This window comes from Nannospalax galili, unplaced genomic scaffold, assembly GCF_000622305.1.
Source record: "Nannospalax galili isolate Female #2095 unplaced genomic scaffold, S.galili_v1.0 scaffold146, whole genome shotgun sequence".
In the NCBI taxonomy this organism is placed as follows: domain Eukaryota; kingdom Metazoa; phylum Chordata; class Mammalia; order Rodentia; family Spalacidae; genus Nannospalax; species Nannospalax galili.
The window spans coordinates 4012185-4039884 of NW_008357929.1; the positions used below are offsets into that span (position 1 = coordinate 4012185).

At 40.9% G+C, this 27700-nt stretch overlaps 1 protein-coding gene across 1 annotated transcript in view; it reads right to left on the reverse strand.

The window, feature by feature from the left end:
- Dnah9 (dynein axonemal heavy chain 9) overlaps window positions 1-27700 on the reverse strand; it is a 430757-nt gene that overhangs the window by 81911 nt on the left and 321146 nt on the right. The window contains exons 53-56 of the mRNA XM_008855701.3: window positions 26377-26612; window positions 19360-19482; window positions 16629-16833; window positions 13731-13895 (exon numbers count right to left, since the gene is read on the reverse strand). Of these exons, the coding sequence (XP_008853923.1) occupies window positions 13731-13895; window positions 16629-16833; window positions 19360-19482; window positions 26377-26612 (729 nt within the window). The remainder of the gene's footprint in view (window positions 1-13730; window positions 13896-16628; window positions 16834-19359; window positions 19483-26376; window positions 26613-27700) is intronic.

Genomic DNA, 27700 nt, shown 5'->3' on the forward strand with positions numbered 1-27700 from the left:
AATCTAGGAACCACAAATAGAGGAAATGTGATATTCATCTTTCTGAGACTGACTTAATTTACTTACTATGATTACTACAGTTGTATCTATTTTCTTGTAAATAACATAACCTCATTCCTCTTTATGGATGTAAATAATTTCATATATATATATATATATATATGAACATATCATATATATCATAGTAATATATAAATTACTTGAAAAAGAGCTAGAATGCCATGTAGTAGAGGAAATGCAGGGAAAGAGGTACAGTGTAATTTTCATTCCTGGGTATTTGTGCTTGTGTGTGTGTGTGTGTGTGTGTGTGTATATTATGGGATGTTGGGGGTTGATTCCAGGGCCCCGTGCATGCCAGAAAACATACTACCACTGAGCTATAACCTTAACCCTTTCTTAATTTTTATGAAATATTTATGTCAAGTCACTAAGAAAATATTTCAGCAGAATATTTTGTTTTCAGAAGAGTTCTTGTCACAAATAAGAAGAGACCTAAGCAGTAGGAATACAGATTTCTGTAAGATTATGTCTCTACATACAAATTTCAATTTGCTTTGTTTTTTGTTTTATTTTTTTGGTGCCCGAGTAGGACATGAACCTGGACCCCCAGATGCTTTGTTCTTAGATTTAAAAATAGAATAAAGCTGCTGGAAACTAGAGAGGCCCACAGGAAAAGGCAGTGATGCTTACAGATGTTCTCAGGCACACAATTACAAACCACAGTTGGAAGTGTTACCAAAGGGGTCAATTAGAAGACCTCTTCCATCCAGGACTTGGCAGGCTGAGGCAGAAAAATCACAAGTTTAAGGGCAGCAGGGACCACTAAATGAGTATGTTTAAGAGCAGTAGAGATAGACCTCTGCAGACTGCCTGAGAGTACCTAAATCAGGCCTCCCCTTCTCGAGCTTCCCAAATTGTGCTCTGACTGCTCCTTAGTAGGGACCCAGACCTTAGGAGAAAGTCTGAGAGTACCTGACTGGCACCTGACTTGGGCTTCTCTGGGAGCTCCTGAGCAGCTGGACTGAAGTCATCTGGACCCTCCAATATAAAATCAAGAGAGAGCCTGAAGCCTAGACCAGCCAGCTTTACATACTCAATAAGAAGACAAGCAAGGCACACCAATATACAAACAGAAGCAGACTTCAACTCAACAAAGGAATGCTTGAGTTTCATACCTGAATCATAAACAACAAAAGAAATACACATGCCAAAATCACAATGGAAAAATAATAATATGGAAAAACAAAATAATATGTTCCCACCAAACACCACCAGTCCTATAGAAGAGTTCTACAAGGAGAACCCCCTAGAGATAACCCAGGACACAGAATTTAAAAGAATAATCATAAACATGATCAAAGAATTAGGCAAATTTAAAGAACACACACACAAACAAACAAATCAAAGAACTAAAAGAAGATAGGAATAAACTTCTGACTGAATTCTCAAAAGAGATACAAATATTGAAGAAAACTCAGGCTGAAATGAAGAAGGAAGTGAAAAACTCAACAAGCCAATTTGAAACAACAGGAGAATGAGTGAAACAGAAAACAGACTATTAAGACTTGATGATAAAGTTGAAGAATTGGACTGCTCAAGCAAAGATTACTTATTTATTTATTTATTTATTTATTTATTTTTGGTCTTTTTGAGACAAGGTCTCCCAGTAGCCCCAGCTGGCCTGGAACTCACTATGTAGACCAGCCTGGCCTTGAACTCACAGAGCTCTGTCTGCATCTGCCTCCTGAGTGCTGAGATTAAAGGTGTGTGCCACCAGGCCTCGCTTCAAGCAAAGATTGTAAAAAGTTTTTAAAAACACAGAAATGGAATATGCAAGAAATGTGAGACACCATGAAAGATCAAAGTATCTTAGGTATAGAGGAAAGAGAAGAATCTCAGGATGATAGTACTGAACAGATCTTAAACAGGATTGTAGAAGAAAATTTCCCCAAATTGAGGAAAGGCATGCCCATACAAACACAAGAAGCACACAGAGCACCAACAGACAGAACCAGAAAAGAAACTTCCTACAGCGTAACATAGTAAAAACACTAAACTTGCAGAACAAAGACAGAATACTAAAAGTTGCAAAAGAAAAACAGAAAGTCATGTATAAAAGAAAACCCATCCCAATTACATGCAAACTATGAAAGCCAGAAGAGCCTGAACCAAAGTAGTCCCAGTTCTAAATATCCATAGACATCACCCAGCAAAACTGTTTATTATAGTTGAAAGGGAAAGAAAAATCTTCCATGATATGAATAGGTGGAAAAAATACATGTTCACAAAACCAGCTTTTCAGAGAATACTTGAAGCAATACAAAGAATGAAAAAAAGGAACAACTATATCCAAGGGGCAACAGAAACTAAATGAAGGTATAATTGTGGAAACAAAAAATTAGATCAAGAATGCAAACAGAAATTAAAATGATGGGACCCAATACATATCTTTCATGAGTAACTTTAAATATCAATGGACTGGACTCCCCGGTCAAAAGACACAGGATAGTTGAATGGAATAAGAAACAAAATCCATCCTTTGTTGTCTGAAAGAAACCCATCTCACCTTCAAGGACAGGCACTACCTTAAGGTGAAAGAATGGAAAAGAATATTCCAAGCAAATGGTACTCAGAAACAAGCAGGAGTTACAATTCTAATATTTGACAAAATAGACTTCAAGCTAAAACTAATCAGAAGAGACAAAGAGAAGAGAGAGTTGTTTCATTCTGATCAAAGGAACAATTGATCAAGAAAATATTACAATCAAGAACATATATGCACCAAACTCTGGTGAACCCAATTTCATACAAACAGTACTACAGGCCTTTAAGACACTGATTAATCCTAACTCAGTAATAGTAGGAGACTTCAATACCTCACTGTCTCCACTAGACAGGTCAACCAGAAAAAGAATAAACAGAGAGACATCTGAATTAAATGATAGCATACAGCAAATGGACCTAACAGACATCTACTGAATATTCCACTGGAGCACCAAAGAATACATTTACTATTCAGCACCCCATGGAACTTTCTCTAAAATTGACCACATACTGGAGCACAAAACAAATCTCACCAAATGCAAAAAGAAATAATTCCATGCATTTTATCAGACCACAACATAATAAAGCTTAAAATCAACACTGGAAGAATCCTTAGTAACTACATGAACTCATGGAGATTAAACAACACACTCCTGAATGATGAGTGGGTCAAAGGAGAAATTAAGAAAGAAATTAAAGTATTCCTAGAATTAAATGAAAAGGACAATACAACACAACAAAACCTCTGGGACACTTTAAAAACAATCCTGAGAGGGAAATTTATAGCTCTAAGTGCCTGCATTAAAAAATCATAAAGGGCACAAATAAATGACTTAATATCACAACTCCAGACTCTGGAAAAGCAAGACCAAACATAACCCAAACCCAGGAGATGAGACGAAATAACAAAAATCAGAGAAGAAATTAATGAAATAAAAACAAAGAAAACAATACAAAGAATCAATGAATCTAAGAGCTGGTTCTTTGAAAAGCTAAACAAGATAGACAGACTCTTAGCCCAGTTAATCAAAAGAAAGAAAGAAAGAGCAAATTCAAATAAACAAAATCAGAGATGAAAGGGGAAACATCACAACAGACATCCAAAAGATCCAGACTATTAAAAACCAATACTCTATTAAATTTGAAAACATAAATGGATGAATATCTAAAATCATAGTCACCACCAAAGCTAAACCAAGAAGAGACCAACAGCCTAAACAGACCTATAACATATAAGGCAATCGAAACAGTAACACAAAACCTCCCAACTAAAAAAAGCCCAAGCCCAGACAGATTTACAGCAGAATTCTACCACGCATTTAAAGAAGATCTGCAACCAATACTACTTAAATTATTCAAAAAGATAGAAGCAGACGGAGAACTTCCAAATTCCTTCTATGAAGCCAACATCACTCTAATACAAAACCTGGTAAAGACACAACCAAACAAGAAAACTATAGACCCATATCCTTAATGAACATAGATGCAAAAATTCTCAACAAAATACTTGCAAACCACATACAGGCACACATAAAAAAGATCATCCACCATGATTAAGTAGGCTTTATCCCAGAATAGCAGCAATGGTTCAATGTATGCAAGTCAGTAAATGCGATAAATCATATAAATGGACTCAAAGGCAAAAATCACATGGTCATCTCAATAGATGCAGGGAAGGCCTTTGACAAAATTCAGCATGCATTCATGATAAAATCTGTAAAAGGAATTGGACAGGAGGGAGAACACTTCAACATAATAAAGCTATATACAACAAATCCACAGCCAATACCATTCTAAATGGAAAAAAACCTTGGAAGCATTTCCATTAAAATCAGGAACCAGACAAGGCTGTCCAGTATTCCACTTTTAAAAATATAGTGCTTGAAACTCTTGCTAGAGCAATAAGGCAAGAGCAGGAAATTAAAGTAGTGCTAATTGAAAAAGAAGAGATCATATTATCCCTTTTTGAAGATGATATGATAGTCTACCTAAAAGATCACAAAAATTTCACCAGAAAACTCCTAGAACTGATTAATACTTGCAGCAAAGTGGCAGGTTACAAAATTAATCTACAAAAATCAGTAGGCTTTCTATATAGCACAATAACAAGCAATTGAAGAAAGAGTATATGGAAATACTTAAGTTTACAATAGCCTCAAAAAATTTTGGAATAAACCTGACCAAAGACACCAAAGATCTCTACAATGAAGATTTAAATCTTTAAAGAAAGAGATTGAGGAAGACACCAGAAGATGGAAGGACCTTTCATGCTCATGGATTGGAGGAATTAATATTGTGAAAATGATTCTTCTACCAGAAGCAATATATAGATTCAATGCAAACCCAATCAAAATCCCATGACATAATTCAACAGAAAGCACAAAGAGCAATGCTGGGGGGATTACTATACCAGATCTCAAACTGTATTACAGAGATACTCATAAAATAACAGCATGGTATTGGCACAAAAATAAACACATAGATAAATGGAACATAACTGAAGATCCAAACATGAGTATATGCAATTTCAGCTACCTGATATTTAACAAAGGTGTCAAGAACACACAATGGAGGAAAGACAGCATCTTCAGCAAATGGTTCTGGCAAAGCTGGATCTCCATCTGAAGAAGAATGAAACTAGACCCTTATCTTTCACTTTTCACAAAAGTCAACTCCAAATGGATCAAAGATCTCAATGTGAAACTTGAAACTCTGAAACTGTTAGAAGAAAATATTGGCAGTAGCCTACAAGATATAGGTATAGAAAAGGACTTTCTAAATTGGACATTAGTTGCTCAGGAATTAAGGTCAACAATCAATAAATCAGACCTCATTAAACTAAAAAGCTTCTGTTCAGCAAAAGGAACAACCAAGAAGGTGAAGAGAAAACCCACAAAGTGGAAGAAAATCTTCACTAGCAACACATCTGACAGAGGTTTAGCATCCAGAACATGTAAAGAACTCAAAAAACAAAGAATCAAGAAAAAAAACGACCCAATTAAAAGATGGGCTAAAGAGTTAAACAGAGAGTTCTCAAAAGAAGAAATAAAGATGGCTAAGCAACATCTTAAAAAGTGTTCAATATCATTAGTAATTAAGGAAATGCAAATTAAAACCACCTTAAGATTTGCTGGTCATGGTGGTGCACGAAGATTTCATCTTACCCCGGTCAGACTGGCTAAGATCAAGAGAACAAATGATACCAAATGCTGGCGAGGATGTGGAGAAAGGGGAATGCTCATTCAGTGCTGGTGAGATTGCAAACTTGTGCAACCCCTATAGAAAGCAGTGTGGAGAACTATTAAAAAACTGAAAATGAACCTACCATTTGACCTGGTTATACCACTCTTTGGCATATACCCAAAGGACTCATCCTATTTCAGAGACACTTGTACATCCATGTTTGTTGCTGCTCTTTTCACAATAGCTAAGAGATGGCAGCAACCTAAGTGTCCCTCAACTGATGAGTGGATAATGAAAATATGGTACATTTACACAATGGAATTCTACCCAAGAAAGATGAAATACTGAAATTTGCAGGTAAATGGATGGAACTAGAAACTGTTATACTAAGTGGAGTAACACAGACTTAGAAAAAAAAAAGACGTATGTTCTCCCTCATTTGTGGATCCTAGCAACAAATCCTTATATGTGAGTATATCTCCTGATGTAATTGCATGAACCAGGAAAATGGAAGAGGACCAAGGAGGTAAAGGAAAAGAAGGAACCCAAGAGAGAAGAACAGTAGGAGACAGTTGTTACTAAGGGAGAAATGTGTAAAATATGGAAAGTTAAATGGGAGGGGGAGAAGGAAGGCTATACAAGGAACTATGTGGATAAAGGGGAAGAAGGAGCTCAGGAGAGGTGGGATCACAGCAGTCAGGAATTATGAAGGGAGAAATGGGGACACTTTAAATGGGGGAGGGTGGGGAGGAAGGATAAGACCAGGGAGAATGAGAGGTTAGATAAATAGTGCCTAGCTAATATAAAAAAACCAGAGGGAATCATATTAGTCCAAAAACCTACTGAAAAATTACAGATACAATATCTCTACATGAGTCAATTTATATAACTGAAGGCTACATAACAAGAAACAGTACAAGACAGGAGAAACCTTCCTTTGAGTTGTTGGCCAGGGTAGTCCAAGAGAGTTCAAAGTTACACAGGTTTTTGCCTCTGAGAACTTGAAGGTAAGATTCTATTGCTGAAGACAGGACATACTTTGGACCCAGGTTTTGGAGCAATGGAGCTGTGATTGACCTGGAAGCTACCCCCGCCCCCGAAAGCTATCTCTCATAGCTTTGGAGAACACTACACAATCTGGTAACAGAGAACATCAATAGAAGGTCCAACCTCAGCTCCAAGGCCTAAAAACCACGTCAATGACCGACACAGCAAATGACATTGGTGCAATAGTGGTACTTTTATCTTGGGGGTAATCAACAGCTACCTAATTGGATTTAAAGCCCATTCGATGGGAGGAAACTTGTGTGGTACTGTAAACCTAGCTAAATACATACAGCTGGAGAGGTGATAGATCTAAGAGAAAACCCCAGGCTCTCACATCTTTAGACAAATGTAATTTCTTACTATGTGCAAAATATGGATCCTTAAATTTACAGACAAGTATCTCAGTCACCACCCATCAAAGAAGCTTCTTTTTCAACAGAGATTATTACAGAATTACACAACTAGTTATACACAGAGATTGTCTGTGAACTGCTCAAATCTAAGTGACACATCTATGATGCAACCTCTGCACCTAAGGCTCATGGAACATAGAACAAGGGGTAAAGATAACATTAATGCATTTTTCAATTCTCATCAATGAAGCTCCCTTGTGCAATAGAGGGCCAGGAATGCAAAAGATCACAAATGGTCAAAATATGGAGAATAGCAGTCTACAGAGTGTGGGTCCTTGAACAGGACTCCTATATTAAAGCTCACCCACCAAGGGCTCAGGGACCCTTGTGGAAGAAGGGATGGAAAGACTGTAAGAGCCAGGGAGGAGGTGCATGATCATATGGAAATAGAGCCCTACCTTCTCCTGGGACCCTTCTCATGTGAACCTACAGCAATGTTGTCAGCATGCACAAGACCCATGCAAACTCAAGCAGACAAAATCGCAGCACATAACTGTGGAAATGGACAGCAGGCCTGAATCTTAGTGGAAGAATTATTGGCAGCTGATTACTGCTGGGTGAGGAAGAGCTGATTTTAAAGGGTGGGACTCTAGATAGGCTGACTAGACTTCAGTGGATGAATTTGCACTGAGGGATGTATGGGGACACTAACGTGACACAATAGGCCTTAACACAAATGACAGAATGTATGACTTCCAGTGGGGGGGTGTTATGAGATGGGACCAATGGGGAAGGGGGTATAAAGATGATTAAGATGTTTTGTATGTTCCCTACTATCACTCTCTTTTGGGTTCTTTCTTTGCCTTTACCTCCATGTGTCCTTTCCATTTTCCTGGCTCCTGGTGAAATTTACAAAAGCTCAATTAAAAAAATTGTATGAATATACAAAAAAAAAAAAAGAAACTGACACAAGGTGATGTCTTACTTGAAATGCTTTGTTTAGGGCTAGGAGAGCTTTTGTTTCTTCGGGTTCCACAGTCTGGAAAGTGTTATTTTAACTTGTGCCGGGAAATAAAATGCTTTCTTCTTAAAAAAAAAAAAAAAAGAGCAGTAGATATAACATCAGAATGTGTAAGATAGGGACATCCCCCAAAGTAGAACTTATGAAAATAAGAATACAACAATTTAAATGAAAATGTGTATGAGATAAATAGTGTTGAAAAAAGAATACAAAAGACGGAAGAAAGAGCTCATGAAATTGTTACAAAGAGAGTCCAGGTAGACATACAGATGGAAGGTATGTGAAGGTTTGTAAGAACTGGTAGGTAGAATGAGAAAATCTAATGCATTTAACAGAAGCAAGTAGAGAACACAGAGAATGAAGGAGAGGCAATGTCTGAAGCTATAGTAGCTATGAAGTTTCCAAAATCAACAAAAATATGAGAAGTCTTATTTGGAAGGAGTCTGTCATTCTTAAGTATGATAAATAACAATGCATCTTCACTATATAGTAAAATTTTAGAACACTGGAGATAATAAGATATTAAAAGCAATCAGAAAGTGCAGATACCTATAAAAGGATAGTAATTAGATTGAAAGCAGATTCTTAATGGCAGTAACAACCCACAAGATACATTATGAAATAACAGTAGATGGGAAGAAGTGATTAGAATTAAAGTGCTCTAAAATTGTTTTGGAAGAGGCTAGATATATTGCTTAATTTCATACTTCATTAGAATACATATATTAAAGCCACATATTTAAAATAAATACACTTATATAGAAATACAAAAGATTAAAATAAAAGGGTGAGCAGGTTTCAAATCAGTGCAGGCTAAGAGAAGAATAAAGAGAGATAACAGAGCAGGAAAAGATCCACTCCAGTTAGAATGGCTATTAACCAAAACTAAGGCTGTATGAAAAAGGCTTACAGAAATCCACCAGTTAGTAAGCGAATTTCAAAATGAAACTTTAACCAAGAAATGTTCAAATGGAATTACCCTGCATGGATGAACAATGTCACTCCCGGGAGACACAGGCTGTTAAATGAAAGTCACAGTAGAAGGCATGGGATGAGTTGTAGGTTTGAAAGACCACAGAGGTCCCCGGGATAAATAGCCTATTGCCATTGCCCTTGGTTACTCATCATAACTATTTGGTAAGATCCTATTGCTGAAGACACTACACCTTTGCCTACAGAGCATCAAGACATCAATTTGAAACAACAAGGAAATTTCCTCCCTGCTGGCTGTCACAGTATTAGAAGGTGCTATGTAGGTTTCTGGGGGAGAAAAGACACCAATGGTCTTATCCAGTGCATGACCCTATCTATATGTTACAACACTGATCTGCTAGGCAAGATATGCCTACTGGTGCAATAGTGGAAAGACTGTTAATGGGGTAACTAACCCTTTCTGATTAGATTTGAGGCCTTTGCCACAAGAAGGAATTTCATGCCTGTGGCACTGCAATCCTGGCTAAAGCCCATGGGTAGGTAGTCATGGGCCCTAGGGTAGAATTGGCTCTTGTTATTTTGTTAAATGGTTATGCCATCAAATTGCCCTCTAAATATCTGTTTGTGCTTATAGACCTCAGCCCTCTCAATCTTGGTCAGAGAAACTTCTTTTCTCAGTGGACATCAATGATGTTGTAAGTGATCAAAATACTGAGAATAAGAGACTGAGTGCTCAGTCCTAAGTGGGACATCTGTATTACACCCTCTCCTGCCAAGTCTCAGAGAACATCACAGAAGAGATGGCAGAAAGAATGTTAAGAGCTGGAGGTTGCACAGGAGTGCTGTGAAATGCCGTCTTCTGGACATTATATGGCTATTATTAACTCATAGTAGCTGTTACCTGCATGAAGCCTGCACAAGATCAAGCCAGCCAAAATTTAGGCATAGATGGGGTAGATGGTCTCCAGGCCCCACCCCTTACTGAGGAGCTATTGGCAGTGGATAGTTGCTACAGTGGGGAAAATGATTCTTTATTGAACTGATTTTTTCCATGCTTCAGCTGATGGACCTACACCCATGCACACAGACATGAAGTTAGGAGGGGATAGGGTGAGGGACCTGGGGGAAGTTGGAGGGGGGAAAAGCAGGGTAGATATGATCCTATTTCATTGTATACATGTATGAAATTCTCAAAAATAAAGAAAAATTTAAAAATCAATCAAGAGAATGTATTATTGTCTTGCTGTCAATACAGCTTTTAAAGTTAAAAAAAGACAGATTTTTTTTTTAGTAAGGATGTAGAGAAAAAGGAAGCTTTATGCACATTGATAGGAATGTAAAGTACTATAGCCATCATGGAAAACAGTAAAAAAAGGACCAAACCAAACAAAACAAAAAACTAAACATATAATTACGTTGTGATCTGCCATTGGGCCTATATCTAAAGGAATGCAAACATTCTATCAAAGGGATAGTTGAGCTCCAATGTTTACTGCAAAAACTATCACAATTCACAATAGCCAAGTTATGGACTTGAGGTGCCCACTGGTTCAAGAATAGATATGAAAAATGCAGCAGATATACACAATGGAATACTATTGAGCCAAGAGGAAACATAATCCTGCCATTTGTATCAAAGCAGGTGAAACCAGAGAGAACTGTGTTAAAGGAAATCAACCAGGCACAGAACCTCAAGCATTTCATGTTTCAGTCATTTGTAGAACTTAAAGGAACTAATGACAGAGAAGCAGGGAGTGGATTGGTGATCACGAGAAGCCGAGCACAGTGGGGGAGTTGAAGGAGTGGGGTTAGATAAGGGACAGCCCCACACAGAGTTCTGGCATCCTATAACTTCCAGTCAACAACCTGTGATACATTTCAAACTCAATAGGAGAATACAAAGGATTGCAGCACATGCAAATAATAATATCTTAGATGAATATGCTGATTGATAAGAAACCCTAAGACAGTAGAAAAATACTACTCTATGTCAATAATGATACTAAACATAAATTAGTTACTTCAGCAGCTGAAAGACAAGGAACCTCAGGAAAGGATTAAACATAATGTAATTGCTCAAAACTAGTCATTACAGATTCAGTCTTCAGTCTTGCCAACTAGTTAGTGCTGCTTATTAATCTCTATGCCTCTTGTCATGTTCCCATTTTCTATAAGTACCATAAAATTTCACCACTCTCCTAACCTTATACCTCCTCCTCATCCCCTCACTTGCAGTAGGTGAGCTTGACTGCTGTGTTCCCCAAATACAGTCATGTGACATATGTATTTTTGGTTACGAACAGACTGCTTGTATAATGGAGTACCACACACTCCTAACTGCCTAGTGATGGTGTAACTGTCGGTGTCCATGGAAGTACACTGTGATGCTCTTAGAGTGATGTACTGTCCAGAACATGCCCCTTTGTGAAGCCACACAGGACTGTGTGTAGAGAACATCAGGAATGAACAACCATCATTTCTGTTACCCCTATTCTCTTGTCTGCCTTCCTACCTCAGTTGTCCACATGGGCCCATGAACCATTTGTAGACTCATGTTTGCCCCTTATGCCTTATGACACTGAAAATCCACTCTCCATTTTTCTAAAGAGGAGCTTTTCCATTTTGACCTGAGTTATGCTTTCTTAGAGTCCCACCGTATCAAACATTCTCCCCCATTCCTGTGACTTCAAATCCTTTCCTCAACTGCCCATCTTCTTTCACAATCCTGGCATGCTCCTTGTTGTGTCCCCAATGTCTGTCATGGAATTTGGAATATGGTAGCCTCCAAATAAGGATCTATTAGATGAATGAGAAGAAAAAACTACCCTTATAAAAGGGAACAAAATAAATAAAAATGTTTCATAGACACATGACAATGCAGTGGTTCATTGATTTTAAAGAAAAGATGAAGAAAAGGATGAAGAGGCAAGAGAGATCAGCATGGCTGATTCTGCCCTCCAACTCACCCTCTCTCTGTAGCCCAGAACATTGAACGTTCTACCCTATTTTATTTAAAGGCTGGCATGGCCCCTCTCTGGAGTTGCAGCAGTTTGAATAACTAACAACAAATCTTGGACCCACTGCAGCAGCTGAGCTGCTAGGTGGAACCTTTCAAAACCATCATTGCTGCTTCCTATCTCAGACTGTGTGTGACCGGCTGATCTGGCCATCATCCTGACTTTAGTTGCCCTTTATTTTCTGGTGGTGCTGAGGACTGAACACAGGGCCTCATACATACAAAGCAAGTGTTCTCCTATTGAACCACATCCCATCCCACTTTCACTTTATTTTGTCTCTACTGAGAACAAAGATTTTCCTATTTGGAAAAGTCTCCCTAAGTAAGTTGGCAGTCAGCATCCTCATTTGGAGATATAGTGTTCCTGGTCACCACTGCAGATATGCGCTGTCCTTCTGAGAGCCAGCTTCATAACTGATCTGATGGGAGCAAGGCTGAGATGCAGAAGGACCTGAATGTGTTTGCTTGACTGTGTGGAGAGGTGAGGACTTCAGTCCCTTCTTCAAGCCATTTTCTGGTCTCCAAGGTGGGGGGATAAAAGCCTTCCCAATATTGTGACAAGAAGGAGGGGAGTTCTGTACTGTAACTGTTTTCCAGAATGATATAGTTGTTGAAAGTTGAGTTTCCTGGAAAGTTATTGACATTTTCTCATTAAAATCAGAAAGATTTTTTTTTTGTCAGTCTAGTGGGCTTTCTTAGGACACAGTCACATTTGGGTCAGTCAACTTATATAGCTTTGGGGTCATTCTACAAACTGCCTGGGCACTCCTTGTGAACAGCATTCCCTACACAGACAGCAGCTCAGACTTAAGTACTTATTAGGAATCTGTGAAGTAGAGCTGTCAAAAGCATTTTCTAGAAATTGGGAACCCTGCAACTTAAGATGGGCAATAGTCATCTTAGGAATCCTGTCTAGAATAAAAAACGTTTTTTTTTTTTTTTTCTAGGGCTGGGCGCGGTGTCGCACGCCTTTAATCCCAGCACTCGGGAGGTAGAGGCAGGTGGATCTCTGTGAGTTCGAGGCCAGCCTGGTCTACATAGTGAGTTCCAGGCCAGCTGGGGCTAGAGGGAGACCCTGTCTCAAAAAGACAAAAAAAAAAAGTCTTTTCTAAATTACAATTTTTCTTTATTCTTGAGACTTTCATACATGTGTACTATGAAATGTGATCATGCCCACTCCCATTTTCCTCCTCCAGCATTTCCCTCTCTCAACTTTGTCTTGTGTTTCCTTAATTTTTTTTTTGATTTATTTATTTTTATTTCATGTGGATGACTGTATTGCCTGCATGTAAGTGCACCCCTGTCATTCAGTGCCAGCGGAGGTTAGAAGAGGGCATCAGATCTGGAACTGGAGGTACAGATGGTTGTTAGCCACCATGTGGGTGCTGGGAACCCAATCCAGAGCCTCTGTAAGAGCAGCCAGTGCTCTTAACCTCTGAGCCATCTCTCCAGCCTCTCCTTTTTTTTGTTAACCCATTAATTTCAATTAGTGCAGCCCATATGTGCATGGAAATTTTAGAAGAAACTCAGGAGGATGGGAAACGAAAACCAGGTTCAAGTACCGCGCACACGGAAAACTGAAACCAAAAGAGCCATGTAGCCTAGGCCTTCCTGCGCTCCAGGGTGAGGGTACCTTGTCCTCCACCTCCGCAGCAGTTTTCTTGGTGACTTCCAGGTTCTCCACCAAGGAAGTTTCTCCCAGGAAGTTTCCTGAGGCTGAAGAGAGGCGAGACAGCAGGTTGTCTTCTAATGTCTTGAGTGTGATTTTGAATCCGTTCTGCTGCTTTGTGAGATCCGACTGCAAACATTGAGAAAAAAAAGAGTGAGGTAGAGATGCCAAAGCACTGAGAACAAGACTGTATGAATAAGTGTCAGAGGGGCCACCGTCCCTGCCGAGACAGTGAACCTGGGCAGGGGGAGGGGGAACAGCTTTGTGCCTGCAACTGTGAGCAGAGGTGAGTGCAGTCCGCCTTCAGGGCTGCCGGATCTGCGTCTGTAAATGCAACTAGCCCAGACCGAAAATTCAGTGAATTAATATGTGCAGACTTTCCATGCCATTGTTTCTTGAGCAACAGTCTGAATACTCTCTATGCATTTACATTGTATTAAGTTCTATAAGTAACCTAGAGAGAATTTAAGGTATGTGGGGAGGATATGTGCAGGTTCTATGCAAATACCGTGTTATTTTACATAAGAGACTTGAGCGACCACTGGTGTGGTATCTGATGGGCTCCTGGGCACAATCCCCAACTGATACTGAGGGATGACTGCTCTAAACTGGAGACCATAGGCTGGTTTTGCTCTTTCCATATCAGTGATCTCAAGTGATTCCCAGCCCTATGGCTATGCACAGTAAGTGCTCAGGTCATTAAACGGAGCGTATGCAAAGAGAAATGTTTCAGTTTTCTGGAGAGTTCTAGCTGTTATTTTACTGGCCTCAGAAGAGCAGTAGTCTTTAAAAGACAAAACCAACTGCCTTACTCACACAGTTCCAATAAAGTCCTTGCAGGAGACTTCTTTGATGCTGGGGTAGGACTGGAATCCAAGCTCTGAATCCTAAAGCACTCCTAAGGCACGGGCACTTTGTTTTTACTCTAGCATTTGGAGTCAGCTCCAGGTGGCCCTAGCTTTTTTCAAGTCCTTGTGCAGCTTTCTGATCCGGGGAAGAACATGCTACGTGTTGAGGATTTAGCCAGGCCACCCTTGCCTCTGTTCTGTTTCTTTTTCTTTTAAAGATTTATTTACTTTATTTATGTGTATGTGTGTGTGCCTACATAAGCATATGTGTGCAGGAGCCTGCAGAGACCAGAAGAAGGCAGAATCCCCTAGAACTGGAGTTCCTGCCAGTTGTGAGCTGCCCAAACTGGGTGTTAGGAATGGAACCCTGGCCCTTTTCACCTGCTCTCAACTACTGAGCCATCTTTCTAGCCCCCTGTTACTTTTTAAAAAATTTAAAGATATATTTTTATCTTTAATTATGTATATGTGTGTATATCTGTGTGTGGACATGTGTATGTGCATGTAGTGCCTGCCAAGGTTCGAAGAAGGCATTAGATCCTCTGAGGCTGGAGTTAAAGCAATTGTGAACCACCTGATCTGACTGCTGGGAATCAAACTCTGGTCCTCTGCAAGAGTAGTAAGTGCTCTTAACCACTGAGCTACCTTTCAAGTCCCTGTTGTATTTCTTTAAAAACACAGATCTCACTCTAGCCCGAGGACCAGGATTCACTGTCCTCTGCTGGGAACACTCTGTGCATAGAGGCTTTCAAATTAAGAATTAGCTCAAAATGCCAACTCCTCCTAGATGCTTTTTGAACATGGCTATTTAAATTAGTCCCCTTAGGCTGTGCCTACTGGCACACACATGAAGTTCTTACGCAGGGAAGGCAGAGGTGGGAGGATGATGAGCTGGCAGCCAGCTCAGGCCTGTAGCTTTTTCATATTACTTTGTTTTATTTCCTTAAAATTCTTATTAGTAACAGAAAGGACATTACTTCTCCAAATGCGTCCTTTCTTCCTGTGTTCCCTGCTTGGCTCTGAGCTTGATGAGTATAGGGACATAGTCTTCCTGCCCTCTGCAGAGTCATCCATACCATCACCTTGTCCATTAGGGAGTTGGGCTTCTTGATGTCTCTTCAAAATAGATGATGATTCTAGGGAGAGTTCTGGAGCACCTTGAACTCCACTTCACACATGCTGTGGGAAGTTTAGCCTTTCTCTCTTGGCCTGTGTCACCTAATCTATCTGCATTTAAAGAGAGTAGGTAAAGCATACTAACTGCCATGGACTGAACTCTTCCAAATTCTTATGCTGAGACCCTAATTCCCCAACTGACTATATAATAGGAAGGTGATTAAATGCCATAGGGTAGATCCTGTGCTAGATGGGATTAGTGTTCCTAGAAGAAACACAAGAGAGGGGTTCCTATCTCTATACATGCCCAAGAGGTCACATGAGGAGCCAACCACAGGCAAGCCAAGAACAGAGGCCCCACAAGGAACTGACTGTCAGCACCATGGTTTCGGGCTCCCGGTCTCCAGAACTGCAAAGACATACATGTCTACATGTTAAGCTGGCCAGTCTGTGCCTGAGCTGCCCAAGACACACCCCTATCAGGGATGAATCTGTTTCTGTTACCCATCCAGAATTCAATTCTACTAAGTTTCAGATGTCAGCATGTGAGTGAATTGGTGTGATCAGATGCCCTTGTGCCACAGCCTTGACCCAGGCCATGTTCTGAGTGACAGGAATGTACACTATCCTAGCTGTCCTTCTGTTCTTCAGCTTGCCTGTCTCTGTTTCAGAACTGGGTGTCCCCAGGAGACCAGAGGGGTCAGGACTCATCCAGTGTCTTACAGAGCCCACTCTGTTTAATTCCAGGAAAAACAGCCTTAGCCCTGCTCCCAGAGTGGGTGCACTAGATGCAATACAGCATCTAGTGGCAGAGCATCCCTCCCCACTTCCTTTCTCCCTCCCTCTTGCTCTCCTTTCTTTGATCCCTCCTTCCCTTTCTCAGGGACCCCCAACACACCTTCAACTGCTCCAGGTCTGGTCTCTCCATACTAACCACTGCAGCCAGCAGCTGGTCCTCCAAGCCATCCCTGGTCACAGTAAAGTTGATCAGGGTGGCCTGAGCCTGCAGCTCAGGTTGGTAGTGAGGGTTGGCCAGTTTGGTGTGAAGGATGAGCCGGAATTTGGGGTTGTATTCACACTCTTTGTCTCCAATTTTAATGAATCTGGAACATAAAAGCTCATGTAAAGGTGGGATACATTCCTGTGGTGATAAGGAACAGGATCTTAGACCTTAAAAAAAGTAAAACCATCAACAGGCTGGAACGACGGCTCAACAGTTAAGAGCACTGGCTGCTCTTGCAGAAGACCTGGATTCAGTTTCCAGCACCTACATGGTAGCTAACAACTATTTATATGTACCTCCAGTTCCAGGGGATCTGATGTCCTCCTTTGGCCTCTGCTGGCATTGCATGCACATGGTGTACTTTATATACACATAGGTAAAACATCCATACTCTTAAAATAAACAAATAAAAACCTTTAAACAACAATGGGTGAGGTCATAGTCACCATTGTTGCCATAGTCCCATGTGTTTTCCCTAATGAGGTCCAGTGAGCATCTGGGACTGTTGGCTCCAATGTTGGGAGCAAGTGTGCAAGATTTAGATTTTCTCTCTTGGCCATTATGCTTGATTTTGTACTGTGACACTCTAGGGCACACCATTATCATGGTGTTAGCATGGATGGGGTACTGTGAAATTATCTTGACAGATGGCAGCACAGTGTGTGGAGGAAGGGGCATCTGTCTGTTACAGGGAAATCTTCCCAGGCTTGCTGCAAAGGGTTACTTTTTCTCCTGGCTAACAAGAGAATGAGTTGGGGCTTGGATATGGTTTGTCCCTCAAGGTTTGTTGGTCTTTGGTATGATAAGGCCTGATGGAAGGCAACTGGAAGGGATTAATGCAATCAGGAGGGGGTCAGGTCTAGCAGGTACAGATTAGTTTCTGAAAGAGTTAGTTATTCAACAAGAGTAAGGCTGAACCTTCCATAATTTCTTGCTTTCTGTCTCACCATCTGAGAACCCCTGCCCTACATACTCCCATCAAGAAGCCAGCTGCTATTCTGTGGTGTCACCAAAAAACTCTTATTAGATGCAGTTGTCAATCTTGGATTTTCTGTCATAAGTCTATTTTCTTTATAAGCCACTTAGCCTTGGGTATTTTGTTATAGCAACAGAAAACAGGCTAAGACAGCTCCTGAACCAATCACATCTCCATGATAATTAGCACTCTATCACAGGAACTGTTAGTATACTCTACTATAAGCAATAGGGCAAATGGGCCAGCTGCATACTCAACATTAAAGCCAGAAACTAATTCAGATTCACCTTCTGTAAGGTCAAATGGGGCTCAGTTACTTTTGGCAAGTATAGAAATAAATCATATTAAAGCTAGTAGTCATGATGGTAAGAGAAGCCATGTCAGTTCTTGTGACAAAGAACTGTGTGATGGCTAATCCTGGGTGTCAACTTGATTTTGATCTGAGATTAACTGAAATGAAAGAGATCTTCTTGATTGGATCATCTAAAGCCGGAAGACACATCCTAAATGTGGGCGATACCTTCTGATGGCAGCCGGTATAAAAGACCAAGGCAGAGGAGAACGCGGGAGAGAAGCCATGTCAGTTCTTGTGACAAAGAACTGTGTGATGGCTAATCCTGGGTGTCAACTTGATTTTGATCTGAGATTAACTGAAATGAAAGAGATCTTCTTGATTGGATCATCTAAAGCCGGAAGACACATCCTAAATGTGGGCGATACCTTCTGATGGCAGCCGGTATAAAAGACCAAGGCAGAGGAGAACGCGGGGCTTTTTGCAGCTTGCCTTCTCTCTTGCTGGTGAGTTTGTCTTGCTGCTGTAGACTGAAGACTAGCTGATATTTTGGAATTTGTCAGACCTTCAGCACCAGATTGGGACTACTGAGACATCCAGCCTTGTGGACTGAGCGACTACAGATTCTCAGCCTCTCCAGTGTGGTGCAGCCATTGTTGGACTACTCAGACTCTATCCTGTGAGCTAAGCTGATAAATATCTATACATATTCATTCTACTGGTTCTGTTTCTTTGGAGAACCCTGACTAATACAAACTGTTTATTAGGAGGATGCAGAGAATAATTGCTAAGTTTACTTCATAGGAGATTGTTAGGACTACTGCTCAGAGTGACCCAATTAAGGCATATTTTGAGTTTGATAATTATAAGACTGAGTAAACTGATAGGTTTGATGTTGAAATTGATACATTTCTTGCTTCCTTTCACTTCCCCTTCATACAAGCCTTCTCTTTCTGCCCTGCACTTAAGCCTTGATCATGTATGAGAGCCAAAAGTCAAAAAGGCTCATCAAATTGACAAGGAGCCAGGTTCTAAGTCTCAGATGCCTGGCTTAAATAAAATGTTCATCTTAGAAGTCTGTCAGCTCTCTGACCACTTTCCTTCAAAGTTCCTCCCAAATTGTGCACTGTGGCCACTAGAAAGACGGCAATGAACTGCTGACTGACAGAAACAAAGTATTCCAGGAAGCCTCGCTAGGAGCCAGGGGCAGCTAAACGACCTGCTGGGGGGAGAGTTAAGTGTGTCTACTGCAAAGAGCTCCTAGATCTGAGCTGAGAACCAGATTCCAGGAAGTGCCCTCTCCATAGTCTAACCAGAGTGGTGAACCAGTTCTTTACAGCCACATGTCTGAGACTTACCGTCCCTTTTTAATGACTTCTCTCCCAAGTAGAGGCCCCAGAACAGGATCAACGGATTCCTCCAGGTTTTCAATCAGCACCACAGTGCCAGCTTCCAGGGCATGCTCTATGGTTTGAAGGTAGCTGGGGGAGCAAGTGAGGCAGTGTGAGCCCATGCCAAAGCATGGATTCCAGGGCAATTTAACAAACAAGACCGCTGAGGTTTCTAAGGCACAGTGCTGAGCGTTGGGGCACAGCTGTTAGGAAGTGGATACATTTTTCTCTACTTAAAATGACATTTATGTGCGTTGTTTTTTTAATCTTTAGACATAGGTAGAAATGACAAAATGGAAGGAAAAAGGGAAAATTAAGCATAATACTTCCACCTTTAATCAACTGTGGCCATTTGATTACTGGGTGACCCTTTGCAGTTGTAAGAGATTTGTTCCAGACCCCATGGGAAACAAAATCAACATGTACTCAATACCCTTCAATATATGAAATGGTGTAATATTTTCATATAATCTGCACCTGGCCTTCCATGTACTTTAATTATAATAGCTGATTCACTATAACGTTAGGCAAATAGCTGTCATGCAATATTATTAATGACAGGGGGAAAGTCTACACAAACTCAGGAGAGATGCAATGGTTCCTTCAAGTATTTCTGATGGATGCTTGGTTCCCGTGCAATCTGTAGATGTAGAAGGCCAATGGCATTATGTTTTCAAGTTTAGTTTTTATTGTTGGATTCATATGACACCTTTGATTTATAACCTAGATTTTTATACAAAATGTATTATAAACATTTCCCAAAATCATTGAATATGTTCTGAAATATTTTTTACACGTGTTAAATAAGCCATTTATCCATTTAGCACACAGGAGAAGTTGATATGTGCCATAGGCTAACCTTAAAACAGCTATTTTTTCTAAATATTTTATTATTTTTATTTTGTGCATATGAGTGTATTGCTTGTATGTGTATAAGTGCACTCCTGCCGGAGGAGGTCAGAAGAAGGCATCAGATCCCCTAGAACTGGCGTTACAGATGGTTGTTACCTATCCTGTGGGTGCTGGGAATCGAACCTGGGTCCTCCGCAAGAGCAGTTAGTGCTCTTAACCACTGAGCAATCTCTCCAGCTCCCAAAATAGCTATTTTTAAATCTCACTTTGGAGTTCTTTGGTTTTAAAGATTTATCTTTATTATTTTTATTTATGTGTATGTATACGACACATGTATGTATGTGCCCATGAAGGCCGGAAGGCATCACATGGTTGTAAGCCAACTGACATGGGTGCTAGGAACTGAACTTGGTTCTTCTGGAGGAGTGGCAATCGCTCTTCACCACTGAGCTATCTCTCTAGTCCTCCAAGACATGTACTTTTAAATGTTTTTTTATTAAATTATCAGCAAACAACAAGGGAGTTACTTCTGAAAACTCTTAATGTAAAAGAGACCTTGGGGGCAAGATGACTCAGTGGGTAAGGGACCTGCCACCAAGTCTGACCACCCAACTTCAATTCCCGGAAACCATATGGTGAAGTTGTCCTATGATCTCCACACATGTGCTGTGGCACATTCACTGCCCCCTCACAAGAAATAAATGAAGAAATAAATATTTAAAAAGGCACCAACTCTTAGGACTTGGAAACTCTTGCAAAGGAAATACTTGATTTGCTTCTCCATATGAGCCACAGAAAACAATCTCAGGCTCCTTTTTGCTGAGGGTTAACACTGCTGGGGTTCCTAGTTGAGAAGATTATTCTAAATTTAATGTTGCAACTTTACCATAGGGCCTCCATTTAAACTATATTTTCAGTGGAAGGAAAAGAGTGTGAGAAAGGAAATAAATTTTGCTGCAGGTCAAAATTGTTCTACGAAATACAGAAATGGTGGTTGCTTACCTTGAACTGAGAAGGTATACATTATACATATCCACTTCTAATTAGGGGTAGAGAGCGGGCTAATGCACCCCTTAACTCTCAGCAGTGAGGCTTTCTTGTACATCAGAGTGCGATGTACACAGAAGCCACAACTGGCCAAGTTTTTGAGAATAAGAGACTGTTGAGAGTAGGATGGAAGTCCTATATGGAACCTCACCCACCCATGGCTCAAGGAACATTGTGGAAGAGGAGGTGGAAAGATTCTAAGAGCCAGGGCTGGTTCATGAACACAGGGAAGTGGAGGCTTCCAGGCCACTGGAGGCTTGCTCATGTAAGCCTGTGGAAGCAGTGGTGTTGAGCGTGGGACCCTTGTCAGCTCAAATAAACAAGAGCCCAAAGGGGAGGTAAGAAATAGGTGACAGATCAGCACTAGATTCAGAACTATCTGAGACTGACTGCTACTGGGTGAGGGAGAGTATGACTTACATACGACCACTGGACTAGACTCCAGTGGATGCATTTGAATAGGACTCAGCATGTATGGCAGAGTGCATAGAGTTCAATGCGAGGATGGGGGGGCATAGATGGGGGAAGGGGTCTGGATTTGAATGGGAAATGTTATATGAAATTTAAAAAGCTCAATAAAAAAAACCCAAACAAATATCCACTTCTATTGGGTGACAAGAGACAAGCTGAAACAAACACTGTCTGGGGCCAGGAGCCCTTTAGAATGTGTGTCCAAGATACATGAAGTACTCCATGAAAAGCTCAATGAACTGAAGGGAGTCCTGAGGGGCATCTGCCAGGTCTGGTTCTGTGGCCACGACTTCCTACAGTAGTTTTCAATGACTGGCTTTTAGATTATGCTTACATATTGCAATTTATTTGCCAACTAATTACTAAAAATAGGTTACTTTAACTTTTCAGTATTAGATAATTCACAGTTTTCACTAAATCAGTCTATGAGGCTGATTTAATTCTAAATCAAACAAAAATAACAATAAAACTATAGAACTTGAACAAAAATTTTGAAGTTAACTAAAAAGAAAACATTGAGGCTGGTAAGGAAATGACAGTGAAGATAAGGAGGGGCTCATATCATCTAATATCAAAAGACTTGCATAATTTCAGTTATACAGATGTATAGAAAGGAATCGAAAGGACACCACGCACCGTAAGTTAGCAGTGATTTTGAAAGGTAGATTTTAGTTTTCTGTGCTTTTGTAACTTCTTATCCCTGTTATTAAAAAATGATTTATCTCATTTTTATTGGTGTGTGTATGTGTGAGTGTGTGTGTGTCTGTGTCTGTGTGTGTTTATGTGTGTGAGTGTGTGTATGTGTGTGTGTGTGTGTGTGTGTGTGTGTGTGTATGTGTGTGTGTGTGTGTGTGTGTGTGTGTGTGTGTGTGTGTGTGTGTGTGTGTGTGTGTGTGTGTATGAGTATGTATGTCTACTGGTATCTGTAGAAGCCAGAAGAGGTTATTGAATCCTCTGGAGCTGAAGTTATAGGCAGTTGTGAGCCGCCCAATATGCATGCTGGGAATAGAACCAGAGTCTTCTGCAAGAGCTGTCAATGGACATGAATAATGAATTGAGCAAATATTTACTGAAGGACCACACTATGCAGGCTGTGTTTCAGGGGTTGACATAGCAATGATCAAAGGGTCACAGACTTCTGTCTACATGCTTTAGGCAACTAGAAAGGGCAGTTTAATCAAAGTTGGAGGAGAAGGTTACAGTTGCCTTATTCTGTGATTAGGACACAGGTGGAAATACATCATGTTACAACTGGGTGTTCTTTTCTTTCCCAGATTTGCTCTGTGAGAGGGGTCCATTTCAGGGACTTTAGTATTCACTTTATTTTTATTTATTTTTAAATTTTTATTGAATTCTTGTGTATTTCATATAAAACATCTTAATCATCTTTATACCCCCTTCTCCATTGGCACCCTCCTGTAGGGCCCCCCGTCGCCACTGGAATTCAGGAATTCATACATTCTGTCATTTGTGTTAAGGCGTATAGTGTCAAGTTAGTGTCCCCAGATGTCCCTCAGTGCAAGTTCATCTACTGAGGTTTAGTTAGCTTATCTAGAGTCCCTTGCTTTAAAATCAGCTCTTCCTCACCCAGCAGTAATGAACTGCCAGTAATTCTTCGACTAAGATTGGGGCCTGCTGTCCATTTCCACAGTTCTGTGTTGGGTTTTTATCTGCTTGAGTTTGCACGGGTCTTGTGCATGCTGGCACCATTGTTATAGATTCATATGAGCAGGGTTCCAGGAGCCTGTAGGACTCTATTTCCATATGGTTGTGCATCTCCTCCCTGGCTCTTACAGTCTTTCTGCTCCTTCTTCCACAGTGGTCCTTGAGCCCTGGGTGGGTGGAGTTTAACATAAGAGTCCTGTCCAAGGACCCACACTGTGCAGACTATTATTCTCTATGCTTTGGCCTTTTGTGTTCCTGGCCCTGTATTGTATGTGGGAGCTTCATTGATGAGCACTGAGAGATGCATTAGTGTCCTCTTTACCCCTTGTTCTATGTTCCATGAGCCTCAGGTGTAGAGGTTGCATCGTAGATGTGCCACTTAGGCTTGTGCAATTCACAAACAATGTCTGTGTGTGACCAGATGTGGAACTCTGTAATAGTCTCCGTCTGTTGCAAAAGAAGGTTCTTTGATGAGTGGTGACTTGGATACTTGTCTGTAAGTGTAAGGATTCATATTTTGCACATAGTAAGAAATTACATTTGTCTAGGGGTATGACAACCTTGGGGTTTTCTCTAAGATCTGTGACCTTTTCAGTCAAGAGGAGGCTAGATTCAGACACTCTCAGGCTGTATTCATTTTATTTACCTATTACTTCTGACACTCATCTTTGACTTAAACAGCCATACATAACCTGGACCTCTTGTGGAACATGTTAGAGAAAGATGGCCAGAGCAGTGATGTCACATTGGTGGCCATGTGCTTGGGTGGACAAGTCTTAGGTTTCTAAGTGAGAATGACTTGGGTTCAAATATTGTCACCAATACTTTAAGAAAAATAATGTGAAAATATGTGCCATCTAACAAAACTTCAGTGATGGGCTTCATATATAACAGTGTCTCATATGGTTATTTTGTTTAGTGACATCAAAGTTGTTTTAGTGTCTAAGGATACTCTCAGATGCTTCCATGACAAAACTGCCTAACAATGCATCTATCATAATCTATCCCTGTCATCAAGTGACACATGAAGCAAAATCTTTAAGATTTGTTCATGCTGTAACATATCTCAGAATTTTCTTCAAGTCTGAGTAATATTCCATTGCATGTATGTAGTTTTTTTTTTTTTTTTTTTACCTCTTCTTCTATGATGTACTTAAGTTGCTTCCACTTTTGGCTACTGTACATGTGAGCATAAAATATCCATCACTTTTACTTATTATTTCAGTTTTTTGGCTTTTTGATACAGGGCTTCCTGTATAGCACAGGGTGCCCTTAAACTCCTGGAACTCTTGATCCCCTTGCCATAGTTTCCTGAGTTCTGAGATTACAGGTGTGCATTACCACACCCAGTTTCACAAATGCACTCTTGGAAAATTTATTTTACATGTGTGAACCTCGGTTTCCTTAAAGCGAAGAAGAACCAATGTGTGGGTTAAGGAAGGAATTTTAGGTAGCACCTGTAACATCAACACTTGCACATATCACCCCTATAACACACAATGTCTGCCTCGCTTCTCCTGTGCTAGTGTTCCATCCTGTTTTTCCTAGCAGAGAATAAGAGCCGAGTGCTGAGAGTGCACAGCTAGGCTGTAACAGGGCTAATGATGGGGTGTGGGGTGCTGAGGCCCAGGCCTGGCAGGCATGGTGGGCACTGGCTGGATATTCTCTGCCATTCGTATCCTTCATGGAGTAACCTCCTCATCACATATATACAAAGCCAGGTGGCAGGCAGAAGGAACTCTGGAAGTTTCTTAGCTGGCTCAGAAGCTGTACAAGATGTGTGGCCCACATGGCTCCGGGGCAGAGGCAGGAGCAATGGTGGAGTAGAGGTAAGAACAGCAGTATTTCACTGAATATTCAGACTTTGTAAAGCAGAGTTGTTTGGCCAGGTTTGGTGGTGCGTAACAGTAATCCTAATGCTCAAGATGCAGGACGATCGTTGTGAGTTCAAAGGCAGCATGGGCTAACTATCAATCCCCGTCTCAAAAATAAAACAAACACAGCAGTCATCTTATGAGTAAAAACAAAACAAAACAAGTTGCCTGACTTGAAAATGGAATGTTTTAGAGGCAGAAAGCAGAGTTGGAGGGGTGCCTTTGTTGTTTTCCCTGTTGCTGTGATTAAATACTCTGACAAAAGCAACTTAAGGGTTTATCTTGGCTCATGGGTACAGTCTTTCGTGGCCATCCTGGAGGCAGGAACTTGAGGCAGCTGACCAAGTTTCATCCACAGTCAAAATGCAGAGGTAGATGAATGCTTGTGTTCAGCTGGCGTTCTCCTTTGTATACAGTCCAGGACCCAAACCCAGGCAATGGTGCCACCCATTTTTAGGGTGGGTTTTCCCATCCCAATTGACTTAATCAAGATAATCCCTCACAGATCTGGCCAGAGGCTAACCTAATCAAGGCAATCCCTCACAAGCATGCCCAGAGGCTTGTCTCTTAGCTGATTCTACATGCTGTCAAGTTGGTAATGAATATTAACCATCACAGAGATGAACTCCAGGGACTGAGAATGGATCCCTGAATAAGTAAAGACAGGACAACATCCTTTTATGTGACATATAATAGTTGTACATCTTTATAGGGCATAGAGTGATAATTTGACACATATGTATCTTATGCAATGATTAGGATAAATGCAATTTTCATTTCCTTAAACACATTTCTTTGAGTTGGAAACCTTTGGATTCTCTTCCAGTTATAAGATGAATGATAAATTGTGAGCTACAGTCACCCTACTGATGACATATGATTTCTAATGAAAAAGAAGAGTATGGAGTGGGTACCCAAATATCTTTTGTTCAAACACTTCCTAAACAGAGAGGAAAATCAGAAGAAATCAGGAGGGCTACCTGATGGAGAGGTCAGGGGAGGAGAAATAAGCCACCAGGGCTTAAGTCTGCTCCATAAATGGCAATGGTGGCAACTTGCATGCCGAGTCACCTACCCTTTCTGACCAATCTGGGTGACCTGGAGGTTCTCTCCATATTTGTTCTTGATCCATTTGATGCCTTGCAGCTGAGGGTCGACCATGAGCGGCCAGCGCTCACAGTTGATAAGGATGGTGGCATTCTCCATTGACATGCGGTCTGCAGGAAGCCCCTCATTCTGCCAGGCAGCCACATCAGCATCATCGGCCAGCATCCTCAGGGGGTCCAGCGTCAAGGTGGCTGGGATGGGAACCTGATGAAGAGGTGACAGACACACTCTGAATGAAAAAAAAATACTGTTTCTGTGGGGGAGAATCCAGTCTCTCACTACATGACATAATTCCTCTGAAACCACGACCAACATCCCCGAGAGGTGCTTTTCTGGATGTGTGATTATTTCTGGGAGAAGGTTTGCCTGAGGTTTTGATAGTGATTTTTTCCCCACATAAGTTCAGCGTGTGTGACCGACCTTTGCTCTTTAGTATGTTCATTTGAATCAAGTTTCTTCTATAACTTATTTATGTTCTTTATTTAAAAAGTATTTATGTGTGCATACATGTGTATATATGTGTGTGAGTTGCCAGTGTCATGGCACATGTGTGGAGGTCAGAGAAGTAACTTTGGGAGTCAGTTCTTTCTTTCCACTATGTGGATCTCCACCAGCGAATCAGGTAGTCCAGTTTGGAGACAGAGCTGTCTTGCCAAGCTGATTATTTATGTCTTTTTCTATAATGCTCCAACCATGTGGACATCTATTTCTCTACAACACTTCTCTGTTTATCACGTCAGTACCAGCCTGAACAAACTGCTCCCTCACCTATTTACCAGCTTGCAAGGGGCTGGGGGCCATATTTTCCCCTGCTACACACATTTCTCTTCCAGGCTGCTCACAGCCACCCCCCCCCCGGGAAAACTGGGCTGCTGGGGACTGCTGGGAAGCAGGGGAGCACAGTCCCAAGAACCCTATCCATTCCTCTCTGTGTCCCCTCAGGGGTGTGGGGTCCCTTCCTTTCCCTCTCTTCTGGCCTCTCCCAACTCACCTACTCCTTCTATAAATAATCTTTTTCTTTGATGGCGTACACTTTGTAAAAGAGGTAAAATTCACACAACCTAAAATGGACCATTGTAAGGTGCACAGCTCGGTGGTGTTTGCCACATCCAGTGTTGTGCAGCCATCAGCTCGATCCATCCTCTCCCAGGCAAAAGGAAACCTCATGCTCTTCTCATTAAACAGCTTCTCCCTGTGCCTCTCCACTCCAAGCTTCTAGCAATTACAAATATGCTTTCTGTCTCTATGGATTTTCTTATTCTGGGTATTTAATAAAAATAGAGTCATACAAG